Here is a 14,602-nt window from a genome sequence, read left to right on the forward strand (position 1 = left end):
TCCCAAGGTTTGTTTTTATTGTTCCTGCTGCTTGTTTATCATTCTTCAATTCTGTGAAGTCTGTGCTTTGTCATATGTGGCCACTGGAGTTACTGCTGCATTAGTTTCATAGGTAGCTAATGATTTTACAAAGATGTCCTTAAATGCCTTGAACCAACAGGTCTCCCAACCAAAGAGTCTCTGTGTGCATGTTGGGTCATGTTTCCCCTGATCCAGCAAGCAGTTTACAACCCTGCCTTAGTCCTCACTGCTTGTGCAGAGCCTCACAATCAGCCGGAAGGGAGACATTAGGGCTTTTCCATGTCTTTCCTGGGGATGCATACAGCCCTGCGATGCGCATAGCCTTCTAGGTTCCCGGGAATATGGAAATGAAACTTTTCAAAGCTGCCTTAGACATCTCATTCCCCGGCTTTGCCTTTTAAGGTTTTATGTCAGCAGCTTTTTTTGTTCCATTGCCTCAGACATCTATGATGTTAAACAATTGCTGCTGAGTGTTTTCAACAAACTGCTCTTCACAGTGACTGACCAGGAAGTTGGCATAGAGAATGGGGCTTGGTGGAAACTCCAAGCTTGTTCTGCCCTCTCCAGTGGCTGCTAGGCTGCTGGTTTTTGCTATAGACTTTAATGTGTTTTATTTTCATTCTGTTCCAAATGTTCTCTGATTTCTCTTTTTGTTTATTCCTTAACCCATGGGTTATTTAAAAGTGTGTTAGTTATTTCCATCAGTGAAGGCAAACATGGGTATATGAATAGATAGATGGGTTGACAGGCTGAACAATTTGGTATGTCTGTGAAGTGGGGGTTGTACCCAAGTCCATGTACAGGGTTTGCAGACAATAGTCTTACAAGTGTATTTGCATGTTCTGTAAAAATTCCCAGGTATAGTTGAGCTGACAAGGAACAAGGTTGTAGCCACTTCTTGGTCACAGCAAGCTACCCAGAGGGACCAAGTAGTTGAACCTGTGGGCTCAGGACCATAGTCTCAGGGGACATCAAGCTCATTTGGCATAACATACTGCACAAAACATTGTTCCACCTTCTACTTTGGCAACTAGCGACCGGGACCTTAAAAGCAAAAGCTTCCCAAGCAGTCATCTAGATGCAACAATGGGTTGGTCTCTCCTCGTCCAGAACCAAGAAGAATGAAGAAAACCAAAGATTCATGGAAACAATTAGTCCTAGCAACTGGTACACCATGCAATCCGCAGCCTATACAACTATGAGACCAGAAGAACTAGATGGTGCCCGGCTACCACTGTCAACCAGTGGGAGGGGGGTCTGTGTAGGAGATCCTAGATAGAGAGGGAGAACAATGTGGAACAAAACTCAAAAATCATTTGGGGGAACAAAAAAAGGAGGACCAGGTTTCCTGGTTTGATAGAGCCTGGTGCAAACACTGAGACTATAGCCCCTAGCTGCCCTTCAGGTCTGGAATTGAACCCACACCTGTGGCTTCCAGCCAAAACAAAAGACAGGCATATGAGTTAAACATTTACCTGAGGTAGATACACTCCTTGGAGAGAACAATCATGGGAGAAAGAAGGGCTGTTCATGCACAGGGAGACAGCTTAGGGCGCAGGAGTGCATGGAGGGATGGACACTGGGAAGAGGTAACTATTGGGAGGAAGTGAGAAGGGAGCTGTAGCAGTGGGGTAAATTGTAGTCAATGTCATGAGACAAAGTGTATGTGAACTGCTGTATGGAAAGTGAATTTGCTCTGTAAACTTCCACCCAAATCACACACACAAAAAAAGTATGTTATTTCCAAACATGTGGGGCTTTTTCAGAGTTCTCTCCATTGTGATTTCTATTTTATTTCCATTATGGTCAGAAAACATGACTTTGCATGGTTTGAATCCTTTTACATTTATTGAGATATGTCTTTTGGCCCAGAATATGATCTATCTTGTTAAATGTTCTCTGTGTACTTGAAAATATCTATTCTGCTGTTGTTCAGTGGAAGGTTCTATAAGTGTCAATTAGATCAAGTTTATTGATGTTGTTGTTATGTGCTGTCGAGTCGGACCCAACTCATGGCAACCCTCCTTGGGTTTCCAAGGCAGTGTCACTACGGAAGTAGAGCCCTATCTTCCTTCCACAAAGTTTTATATACTTGCTCTTATTAATTATTGAGAGTGGGGTGTTGAAATATCCAACTGAACTATGATATTGTACATGTCCCCTTCCAGTTCCATCAGTCTTTGCTTCCAGTGTTTTTAAGCCTGTTACTGTTTGCATAATGATTTAGGGTTCTTGGGTGCTTTTGAGGAATTGACCCCTCTGCCTTATATAATGGGCTTCATCCTTGGGAATACATTTTGATCTTATATCTATGTTGTGTAATATTAGTGTTACCACTTCAGTTTTCTTTAGATTAGTGTTAGTATGGTGTCTTCTTCTATCCTTTTACTTTTAATGTACTTACATTTTTAAGGAGCTCTGGTGGCATAGTGCCTAAGGCATTTGACTGCTAACTGTAAGGTTGGCGGTTCAACCACTCCATGGAAGGAAGATGAGGCAATCTACTTCCATAAAGATTTGCTGCCTCAGAAACTCAGTGGGGGTTGCTATGAGTCAGAATTGACTTGATGGCAGTGCATTTGCTTTTCTTTCTTTCTTTAACTTACATTTTATATATAGAATGAGTTTCTTGCAGGCAGCATATAATTGGTTATTGCATTTTAATCTAATCTGACATTATATGCCTTTAATCAGTGTTTAGACATTTATTGATTATTAATATGCTTGAGTTGAAATCTACCATTTTGTCTTTCTGTTTCTCCTCTTTTTCTGGCATCTTTTGAATGATTCATTGTTTTCAAGGATTCTGTCTTATCTCCCTGGTTGACTTATTAGCTACACTGCTTTATGTTATTTGGGTTTTCATGTATGTGTGTGTGTGTTTTTCGGGGTAGGGAGTGCTGCTATAGAGCATGTAATACATGCTTCTAACTACCACAGTCTCCCTTCAGGTTTGTATGAAAATCGTTTAATGGCATATTCCCATGTCCCCTCTCCCAGCCTTTCTGTTACCATTGTTAGACCTTTTACACGTTATATGTCTCAAACTATGTTTTTTATTATGTCTGCTTTTAAAATCAGAGCTTTTAAACATTTTGTCATTCATATTTTTTAATGTTTTCAACATTTAAGTCCTTAATCACTGTGAGGTCATGTGAATTAATTAACCCACCAGTTTGCCATTGAGGTGACTATGTTTCATGGTGATCCCCATGTCTGCTAGGTAGGGTCTTCAGTGGTTGGTTTGGCAGAAGCAGATCTCCAGACCTTTCCTCCAGGGCACCTCTGGATGGATGCAAGCTCCAGCCTTGCAGTTAGCAGCCAAGTGGTTAACCATTTGCACCTCCCAGGATCTCCTATTTAGTGAATGTTGTTGTTAGGTGCCATCAAGTAAGTTCCAACTCACAGCAACCCTGTGCACAACAGAATGAAACACTGCCTTATGCTGCGTTGTCCTCACAGCCATTTTCATGTTTGAGCCCATTGCTGCAGCCACCGGGTCAATCTATCTCTGTGAAGGTCTTCCTCTTTTTCACTGACCTTCTGGTTTACCAAGCATGATCCCTTTCTCTAGGGGCTGGTCCAAAGTATCGAGAGGTGAAGGCTCTCCACCCTCCCTTCTAAGAAATATTCTGGCTCTATTTCTTCCAAGGAGCTTCCTAGGAGCTCTGGTAGCATAGTGGCTAAAGCACTTGACTGCTAACCAGAAGGCTGGCGGTTCAAACCCACCAGCCACTCTTTGGAAGGAAGGTTGGGCAATCCTATTTCCGTAGTGACACTGCCTCGGAAACCCAAGGAGGGGTCGCTATGAGTCAGGGCTGACTCGACGGCACATAACAACAACAACAAATTTCTTCCAAGACATTTTTTGAATGGCCTCTTATTTTTTTATTGAATTTAAAAAAAAAAAACGCCAAACCCATTGCAATCAAGTCAATTCCCACTTACAGTGACCCTGCCTTATCAGTTAAGCACTCAACTGCTAACCAGAAGTTTGGCAGTTCAAACCCACCAGCTGCTCTATAGGAGAAAGATGTGGCAGTCTGCTTCTGTAAATATTTAGAGCCTTGGAAACCTTATGGAGTAGAGGGCTTCTACTCTGTCCTGCAGGCTTGCTCTCAGTTCGATGGCAGTGGGAAATTTATTGTGTATAGCATAGCCCCCTCTTTTCTACACCTTACCTGCCTTGCCTTTTCTCTCATTTATCAAAGTGGGTCTGTTTATCAGCTGTATCTCTATTATTCCTACTTGAATAACAAAAAACCTATGTATTTGATAAGTTACAGAATATCTTATCTGTTGGCTTTTTATTCCTCCATATCAATTTTAGCATTAATGTGTCAAGGTCCATTGAAAACGCTGTTGGGCATCAGAGATGCATTTAGTGCTATTTAGAAAATATTAGCATCTTTACCATAGTGCATTTTTTCCTCTGTTAATTTTTCTTTAATGCCTTTCAGTGAAGTGTTACAATTTTCACTACACAGTTTTATGTACAACTTTTGTTAGATTTATTCTTAAAAACCCACTGCCATCGAGTCAGATCTGACTCATAATGACCCCTCCTTGGGTTTCTGATGCAATATCACTACAGAGGTAGATTTTATAATTGTGTTTATTTTGAATGCTTTTGATTTCTAATTATTTACTGCTACTATATAAAAATGCATTTGACTTTGGCATAATAGTCTTTGGCTCTGGTTTTAGTTGTTTCTATGTATTTTTATTTATTTGTCATTGTTGTGGTTTCTGTGTAGAATAAACAGTTGTCATCTGTAGAAAATAATTTTCTTTCCTATTTTCCAATTTCCATGCCTTTTTTCCTCCATGTTTTATTGTGCTTGTTAACCTCAGTATAATATTGAAACCTATCAATATGGTAAATTATAAATTTTCTAATATTAAACTCTCTTTCCTTTCCTGGAATAAACCTAGCTGGGTCATAATTATTGTTGTTATGTGCCGTCAAGTCGGACCCGACTCATAGCGACCCCTCATTGGGTTTCCAAGGCAGTATCACTGCGGAAGTAGATTGCCCCATCTTCCTTCTGAGGAGTGGCTGGTGGGTTTGAACCACCAGCCTTCTGGTTAGCAGTCAAGTGCCTTAGGCACTACGCTACCAGTTGTTGTTGTTGTTGTTGTTGTTGTTAAGTGCCATCGAGTCATTTCCGACTCATAGCAACCCCATGCACAGCAGAACGAAACACTGCCCGATCCCGCGCCAGCCCCACAATCCCTGCTATACTCGAGCCCATCATCACAGCCACCGTATCAATCCATCTCGTTGTAGGCCTCCCCCTCTTTCGTCGACCCTCCACCCTACCAAGCATGACATCCTTCTCCAGGGAATGGTCCCTTCTTACAACATGACCAAAATAGGTGAGACGAAGTCTGGCCATTCTTGCTTCCAAGGAGCATTCTGGCTGCACTTCCTCCAGGACAGATCTGTTAGTTCTTTCAGCAGTCCATGGTACCATCTTGTATTCATTCTTAGACTTTATTGCTAATAATTTATGAGGATTTATACATCTCATTTAATGGATGACATAGGCCCAGAATTTTCCACTCTCATGCTGGCCTTGAGAATCAAGATTTCATTTGCATCATAGAATGAGCTGGGCATAGTCCTAATTTTCTTGTTCTCTGAGTTGTACAATACTGGCAAAGTCTTCGGCAATTCTTTGAAGTCAGTTAAAAACCTGTTGCCTGTGATGTTTTCTTTGTGCTGAGGTTTAAGTTCTTACTTTCCTATTTCGAGTCAGTTTTGATTAATAATACTGTTTTTCTAGGAATTTGTCCATTTTCTTCAAGTGTTCAAATATGTTGTTGGCAATACTCATATCTCCCCTACATCTGTAGTTATGTCCCTGTGTTTAGTCCTTGTATTATTTCTTTAAGCTTCCTTCTAAAGTTTTCTTGATTAATCTTGCCAAAGAGTTATTTGTCTTTTAATCTTTTCAAAGAATGACTTTTGTCTTTATTCCTCTTCTCTGTTGAATCTTTGTTTTCTACTTCATTGATTCCAACTGTTATCTTTTGTTCTTTTTAAAAAAAAAAAATCTCTGGTATCTTTTGTTCTCTGATGTGTTCGATTGGTTTCATGTTGTCTCACTTCAGGTATTTTATGGCTGCCTCTCAAAGCCCTGCCTTTGCTGCATCACACCAGTTTTAATGCATTTACTATTTTTGTTACCGTTCATTTATAAGTTGTTTTTAATTTAAAAGAATGAATTCCCTCCTGCAGCTCATGATTTTTCCTCACTTGGGTCTGGTCAGAGAAAATGATCTGTATCGGGAAGGGCCGTTCTTTTCTGTAGAGGACAGTTTGAAGTCAGCGTTGAGCCTTTGCAGGCCGGGCCCTCTCGGCTGCACCTTCCCAGCTGGGTGTGTTCCGTGTGTACTGGAGCAGAACGTGCTCCTTCTCCGACTCCGCGAGCCTTGCTCCGGGCGCGTCCGCCAGGTCGCGTCTCCTCAGAGCTGGGTTGGCGTCACCTGAGCCTGCAGATCTTTGCCTTCCTGCCTCATCAGTGATTGTGCATTCGGATCTCTCCTGTGAGGATGGCTTCATACCTCTCTGACTCTCTTTCCCTAATCTGAAAGTCTATTGTCTGTGATAATAGTAAAACCATACTAGCTTTCTTTCATGGAGTATTTGCTAGCATATCTTTTTCCAGGCTTCTATTTTCAGCCTTTCTTGTCCGTATATAAGTGTTTCTTGGTGACATCATTTTTTTTAAGCGTTTGTTTTACATTCAACATTACGTGTACATTTAGTTGCACTCCCCATTCACCATCGCCAGCCCGAACCCAGCCTCCTCCCCTCCCTGCCCAGTAGCCCTCCCCCTGTGCCCCTCACGTTCATGCTCCTGTGTGTCCTGCATTTCCTCCGTGTGAAGGTTGCCCCTCTGATGCCCCGTGGTCTATTGCTCTGAGGGAGGTATTTCCATAGAGTGTGTAGATGCGTCATCCTGGGTTGAGTGGTCTGCGGGTACATCTTGTTAACTATTGGGCTGAGAGCCAGCCCCTGGGAGTGAGTTTTATTCCAGGCACAGAACGTATTCCAGGACCACAGTATTGGGGTTCTCATCAGACTCCATCCGACCAGTAATTCTGGTCATTATTGAGTGTTTGGATTTGTTTCACGTTTCCCCCCCACTCTCTCCAGGATGTCCAGATTCGACCCTTTCCCAAGTGGTGGGCATTGGTAGCCGGGCACCATCTAGTTCTCGTCTTGAGGGCCATCATGTAATAGGGCTGATTGCTTCCAAATGCCCTTGTTTTTTTGTAGCCCCCCCCATACATAAAAACATTGCTTTATTGTAAATCTTGGTCCCTTTTCCTTTGTAGGTGATATGCTCTTTAGAAACTTGTAGACATTTTTCTTTCTTTCATTTCCTCAAATTCTGCATATTTTATTCTGATGTATTTAGATGTTAAGTCTTTTCATACCTTACTTGATTAGTACTCTATAAGAACTTTCAATCTAAAGCCATTCACTTTTCTTTAATTATATGAAATTTAACTAAATTAGGAAGCTCTGGTGGTACTGTGGTTAATACATTTGGCTGCTAACAAAATGTCAGTGGTTTGAACCCACCGGCCACTCTGTGGGAGAAAAATGAGACAGTCTGCTTCTGTAAAGATTTATAACCGTGGAAACCTTATGCAGTCACTGTGAGTCAGAATCGCCCTGACGGCGGTGGGTTTTTACCTATATTATTTGTTCAGTGGTGTCCTCTCCCAGGGACTCTGTTGTGCATGGCGGGCACGTGCTGCCCTCTCTCTCCTTCCCTGTCCTCCCCTCTGCCCTATGCTGCGGCAGCTGCCCCTCTCCCTGGTTCTCCCGGGGGACTCTGTTGTGCATGGCGGGCACATCTGCTGCCCTCCATTTCCTTCCTGTCCTTCCTCTCCGCCCTCCGCCGCGGCAGCTGCCCCTCTCCCTGCTTCTCCTCTCATGGGTTTTCAGCAGCGTTCGTTCTCCTGCTCATCGCCTCTCCTGTGTCTCTTACATCAACTACTTTATTTCTCAAACCTAATATCTACATTTGGTTCTTTTTCTATGCTTTCTAGTCTTGTTATAAGTATATCCATCACACTTCTTTTAAATTCTTGAGCCTTCTCTTCCAACGCCTCTGTTTGGGGAGGTAAAGATTGTTTATTTACCTCCCAAAACAGCCTGTTGGTGGTTTCCTTTGAGGTCTGCTCTTTTGGCCAGAGTAGTGACGTCCAGTCTGCCTGGCAGTGCATGTGGCAGAAGGCCCAAGGCAGACCTGGTGCCAGTGTGCCCCGGTGTGGAGGAGGCACGGGCAAGGGCCAAGGGCATAGCGCCCCAGGGCTGTAAAACTAAAGCCAGTCTCTGCCCCCGAGGCACCTCCTCAGCTCTGGGCTTGACCCCCAGCACCTAGAGAGCAGCAGCGTGAGGGGGCAGCCCCTCCGAGCTGACCTTCCTTCTGTCCTTCAGCCACCGTTCCACTCCTTCCTCCTTGGAAAGCCAAGCAGCTGTGGCTGCTGACCAGGGCAGGGAGAAGGGCACCAGAAACTGAGCCAAAGACTTAGAGGAGACGAAGGAGAAGAAGTCCCTCCGGTTTTCTCTAGTTAATGCTTGCATTGTGCCACCCCATGCACACATACTGCACCAGCCCAGGCCTCGCCCCATCCCCCACAGGCAGCAGCCCAGCCCCTCCCATCCATGTCTGTGCGCTCCAGCCTCACATCCGTGCCACGAATACGCCATGCTCGGCTCCTCCAGCATTTCGTGGGGTGCAGAGGCATTGTTTGCCTCCGTCTGTGGCTTCTCCAGAGATTGGCCGGGGGTCAGACGAGTAGACACAAGTCCCCCCCGGGTGTATCTCGCCACCGTCCCCTGGGCTCAGGTGTTGCTCCTCGTCGACAGGGTCTGCGCAAGAGGGAGCTCCTGAAGGAGCTGCTGCCGGTCATCGGGCAGAACCTGCGCTTCCAGCGGCTCTTCACCGAGTGCCAGGAGCAGCTCGACCTCCTGAGGGACAAGTAGCCTGCCTCGGTCTGCCCCAGCTGCCGCGAAGGCCCGACCGCAGGCTGGCCGCCGACTGCACCCAGGGCCGCCCCTCATCTGCTCCGGCTACGGGAGGAGCAGGAGACACTGGCAGGAGGTGGGAGGCCCTGCACCAGCGCTGGCCCGGCCTCCCGGGCTCACATCCCCCGTGTCCCGGGCCGTGTGCTCCCTCACCAGGAGGCTACTCTGCCTGCAACCCGGCACTCTCTCCAGGACCCCTGTGCGGAGCTGGGGCCAGGGTTCTGTCCTGCTGCCTTGGGATCAGGGTGGCGTTCCCAAGCCTGCCGTCTCTAGCACGGCCCCGAGGTGGACACTAGCTCCTGCCACTGCAGGCACTGTGCTGCTTCAGCTATGATGAATGAGCCATTTGTGACAGAGGGAACCCTGAAACATTAATGTATCAGGCAGTCAGTAGACTGAGCTGAGTGAGACCTATGTAAAAGGAAAGACTGTTCCAACACATGGACTATTTTTGTACTAGAATTTGCTAACTTGTAATATGGAATTTTCCTTTTGGCCAATAATCAGGGTTTCCCTATAAGTCACTTGGACATTGGTCACTTATAGGAAATTTAAACTCTAATTATGACAGCTACATTGAAAAATAATTGTACTGAAATTAACTTGTCTATCTTCATTTGGTTTTAATTTTTAAATGTTTGTAAAAAGAGAATGGTTTTGGGGGATGGGGCAGAGGGGTGGGGCGATTTCTTTTGTAAGTGTAAAATAAATGAACACGCATTGGATACCAAACATTCCGGCTCCCCTGCCTTTTCCTTGTGCCTTCCTTCCCACAGTCTTCCCTCCACCACAGATCCCCATCTCCTGAAGCAGGCAGCAATGGAACATTGGCACTGGAAGGCATCTTTGATGCTGTCTAGTCCCCATGGCCTCTCCATGCAAAATATAGTTTGCAGTGTGGAAGTCACTGGCATGGTGGTGCAGAACATCAGGTTGAGCTGGGCTGGCAGGCATACCCCTCACATGTGTCATCACGTGTGATCATGCGTGTGATGGTCCCTGATCATGCAGCCTACTCAGCCCACACTGGTGCCTTTTGAGTGGTTTCCCGGGTGGGGCTGTTTGGCCACTGTCCCATAAGGACATCAGTTGCATACACACTTGGAATCAACAAGCACCTTGTGGACTGAGCTTATGCCCCCACTGATCCTAGAACCTCATCGTGGCCTCCCTGTCCGCTGTGTGGGATCTTGAGTCTGGGGAAGGGCTCTGCCTTGGAATCAGAAGGCCTAAATGACTGGCCACTGATAACCCTCTCTGATAGCTTCCCTACCTAGTGACCATCCACTGTATGTCTCACTAGGATGTGGAGTGGCTGGATTCAATGTGGGTGCACACGTTCCCCAACCGCCCTGCCATACAAAGCCAGTACACAGAGTGCACGTGGGCACAGACACCTCAAACAACAGGCCACGAGTGTGAACTTCTCTTTAAGAAGAGAGGAGCCAGTTACATTCACACAATGGAATACTATGCAACGCTAAAGAATAATGTAGAATCTGCAGAACACCGCATAACGTGGATGAACTTGGAGGACATTATGCTGAGCGAAATAAGTCAGTCACAAAAGGACAAATATTGTATTAGTCCGTTATTGTAAAAGTTAAGGAAATGTTTATATATTGGAGGACATTTTCTTTGTTGGTTACCAGGGGTGGGAGGGAAGGGGAGGGAATGCTGTTAGATAGATAGAGATAAATATTGATTTGGGTGAAGAGAAGGGCAATGTACCAAATGTGAGTGACCAATATGGCAGCATTGAGGATGAGAAAGACAGAGAGAGTTACATGGGCAGTACAAACAACAAATATGAACCCCTTTGTAAATACAATACTGAGTTGTTAATGAAAGCAAATATGGGTATAGGGACGGATAGATGGGTGAACAAGCTAAACAATTATGTATGTCTAAATGGAGAGTGTATCCAAGATCATATACAGGGTTGGCAGAAAATGGGCCTCTCGAAGAGTATGAAGGGATGGACACTGGGAGGAGGTAACTATGGGGAGGAAGTGGGAGGGGAGCTGCTGCATTGTAAATTTTGGTCAATGACATGAGACAAAGTATATGTGAACTGCTGTATGAAAAGTGAATTTACTCTGTAAATCTTCACCCAAATCCTAATAAAAAAAAAAAAGAGAGAGGAGCCAGTGACTCTCCATGCAGGTCAGGAAGTTCCCCTGGGAATTCTACAGCAAGGCCTTGAAAACTGTAAATCCACAGGATGCACATAGCCTTGGGAGCAATGAGTTTGTCTGAGGTCCAAACCAGCAAACAACTGGACCTCAGTTTGTTCAGCTGCCAAATGGAGATGGGTAAGAAAATCTCCATCTGGTTGTAAGGACTAGAATCATATAGACAAAGCCCTAGTACTGCGAAAATTCTCCCTTCAGGGAAACTTGGACAGTCATGAGTGTTTTTACAACTACTCTTTGAAAAAGTGGGGAAGAGGACAAGCAGAATTATTTGGGACTTCACCTTCTACCAAGATGGTATAACAGGAACCAGATTTAGAACAATGTTTTCAAGATGCTGGATATCAGACAACAAGGGAAAATAATGAGAAACAGACAAGGTGAACCCTGCAAGTGCCCTAGCTTCCTACTTGGACAAAGAGGGGAGCTGAGGAAGGAGCCCAGTGTAGTACTGGAAGAAATGGAGCTGAGAGTCTAGAAAAACCAAGACAAGTAGAGTTCATAAGACAGGACACCAGAGAGAAGAAGGCTCCGTAGAGATCTGCAGAGGGCCTCCCTCAAGCATTTAGCTAAGTACTGATCGATGCTTGTGCTGAGGAAAGTACCACATGGGTAAACTGCCAAGGCCAGTCAAAGAACCTTCTAAAAGGATTAGGGGGGATACACCTAGCACTCGAGACTGGGAAGAGTACCTGTTTGTACAAACCAGAAGTCTTGTAACTCACAGGGCTTTGAGTAGATTACTCAGGGAGCCTTGCTTTCGTATTGGGATATAATTAGAGTACTGCTTCAGATCCATCTAACAAATCCAAAAGGATCAGACTATTTCCAAGTAACTTACTGCATTGTAAAACAAAGTTCAAGAAGTTTAATAAGAATACAGAAATATGCAACATCCAGCAAAGTAAAGGAATCACCGTTATGTTATGTTGTTAGGTGTCGTCGAGTCGGACCCGACTCATAGTGACCCCTCCTTGGGTTTCCTAGGCAGTATCACTACAGAAGTAGATTGCCTCATCTTCCTTCCGAGGAGTGGCTGGTGAGTTTGAACCGCCAGCCTTCTGGTTAGCAGTCAAGTGCTTTAGGCACTATACTACCAGAGCTCCTGAGGAATCACTAGGTGGTGCAATTGGTTAATGAGCTCAGCTGCTAATTGCAAGATTGGGAATTTGAATCCACCAAGAGATGCCTCAAAAGAAAGTCCTGACAATCTACTGAGAAAGCCATTGAAAACCTTGTGAATCACAGTTCTTTTCCGCAACACAGAGGGTAACCATGAGTCTGAATCAGCTTTGAAGGCAACTGGGTTTTTGTGTGTTTGTTTTTTTCACAAAGTAAAGCCTACAATATTTAGCATCCAAACAAAGATTTCAGACATACAAAGATGCAGGAATACAATCCAAAATGAGAAAAAACTGACATAGATGTTCCAGAAGACAAGGATGTTAGTTATAATCCCATTCTTAGGTTCACAAAGTTAGGTAGAAAGAGAAGACGTTAAAAAAAAAACATTAATTGAACTCCTAGAGGTGAAAACTGCAACGTGTGAGATAAAGAATGAGTGGGAAAGGATTAACAGCAGATTAGATGTTGCAGAAGAAACAATTAATGAATACTTAACATGAAAGCATAGCAATAGAAATGATCAAAAACAAAAATCTAAAGGAAAGGAAAGAAAATAGCATCAGTTAAACTGTGAGACAACTTCAAGTGGCCTAATAACAGGTAATTTTTTTTTTTTTTTTTTTGGTTTTGGAAGTCCCCAAAGGGGAGAAGGGAGTGTGACAAAGGTTTTTGTTTTTTTTTTTTTAAGAAATAATGCCCCAGAACTTTGCCTGCTCCTGCTTACCACCACTCATCTGTCAGTTTTCTAATGAATAGCAGTAAAACACTGATAATATTACTGGAAAGCTTCATGAAGAGCCATGAAGCAATGTCTGATAGAGTGCTGGAGAATGAGCCCTTCTAGTTGGAAGGCATTGAAAATACAACTGGGGAAGAGTTGCCACCTGAAAGTAGAGCATACCTTAATAATGTGACTGGAGTGAAGCTTTTGGAACCTTCATCTGCTGATGGGATATGACTCACAATGGGAAGAAACAGCTGCAAGCCTTCATTAATAATCGGAACATGGAATGTACAAAGTCTGAAAATTGGAAGTTGTCAAAAGTGAAATGGAACACATAAAGATCGATATCCTAGGCATTACTGAGCTGAAATGGAATGGTATTTGCCGTTTTGAATCAGACAATCATATGATGTACTGTGCTGGGAATGACAAAGAGGAACGGCATCACATTCATCATCAAAAAGAATTATTACAAGATCTATCCTGAAGTACGGTGCTGTCAATGATAGGATAATATCCATACATCTATAAGGAAGACCAGTTAGTACTATTATTCAAATTTATGAACCAACCACCAAAGCAAAAGATGAAGATTATTTTTTAAAAACCAACTTTTGTAGTCTAAAATTGACCAAACATGCAATCAAGATGTATTGATTATTGCTGGTGATTGGAATGCAGAGAAAATATGGCCTTGGTGATAACAAATGATGCTGGAGATCAGATGACAGAATTTTGCAAGACCAATGACTTAACTCATTGCAAATACCTTTTTCAACAACATAAATGGCAGCTATACACGAGAACGTTGCCAGAGGGGAATACACAATACATAATCAACTACACCTGTGAAAAGAGATGATGGAGAAGCTCAATACCATCACTCAAAACAAGGTCAAGACCTGACTGGAACATACCATCAATTGCTTATATGCAAGTTGAAGCTGAAGAAAATTAAATGAAGTCCATGAGAGCCAAAATATGACCTTGAATATATTGCACCTGAATTTAGAGACCAATCTGAAGCAGATTTGACACATTGAACACCAGTGACCGAAGACCAGATGAGTTGTGGGATAGCATCAAGAACATCATACATGAAGAAGGCTAAAGGTCATTAAAAAGACAAGAAAGTGAGTTCCGGTAAGATGGTGGAATAGGCAGAAAGACTGCACAGACCCTCTTGAACAAAGAAAACGGGAACCAATTAACACAGATAGAAAAGATAATCCTTGACCCCTGAACCTTGAAAGGAAGGATATAGAAATGGACTAAACAATGCAGAAAAATTTGCATGAAAACACCAAACAAGGAGGAATACAGAGCTGCGGTCTGGCAGCGACCCTGACGCCACAGACAGCTTGGCTATTGCCAAGTGGTGGTGGTGGTGGTTGTTGTTGTTGTTTGCCGTTGAGTCGGCCCCGACTCATAGCAACCCCTCCTTGGGTTTCCGAGGCAGTATCACTACGGAAGTAGGATTGCCCA

At 43.9% G+C, this 14,602-nt stretch overlaps 1 protein-coding gene across 1 annotated transcript in view; it reads left to right on the forward strand.

Moving 5' to 3' along the window:
* LOC103212489 (protein HIRA) overlaps positions 1-9,031 on the forward strand; it is a 149,156-nt gene extending 140,125 nt beyond the window's left edge. The window contains exon 25 of the mRNA XM_042783375.1: positions 8,915-9,031. Within this exon, the coding sequence (XP_042639309.1) occupies positions 8,915-9,031 (117 nt within the window). The remainder of the gene's footprint in view (positions 1-8,914) is intronic.
* Positions 9,032-14,602: the final 5,571 nt, after the last annotated feature.

The sequence above is a fragment of the Orycteropus afer genome, unplaced genomic scaffold (genome assembly GCF_000298275.1).
Source record: "Orycteropus afer afer isolate SDZICR_OR568_19922 unplaced genomic scaffold, OryAfe1.0 scaffold00986, whole genome shotgun sequence".
NCBI lineage: Eukaryota > Metazoa > Chordata > Mammalia > Tubulidentata > Orycteropodidae > Orycteropus > Orycteropus afer.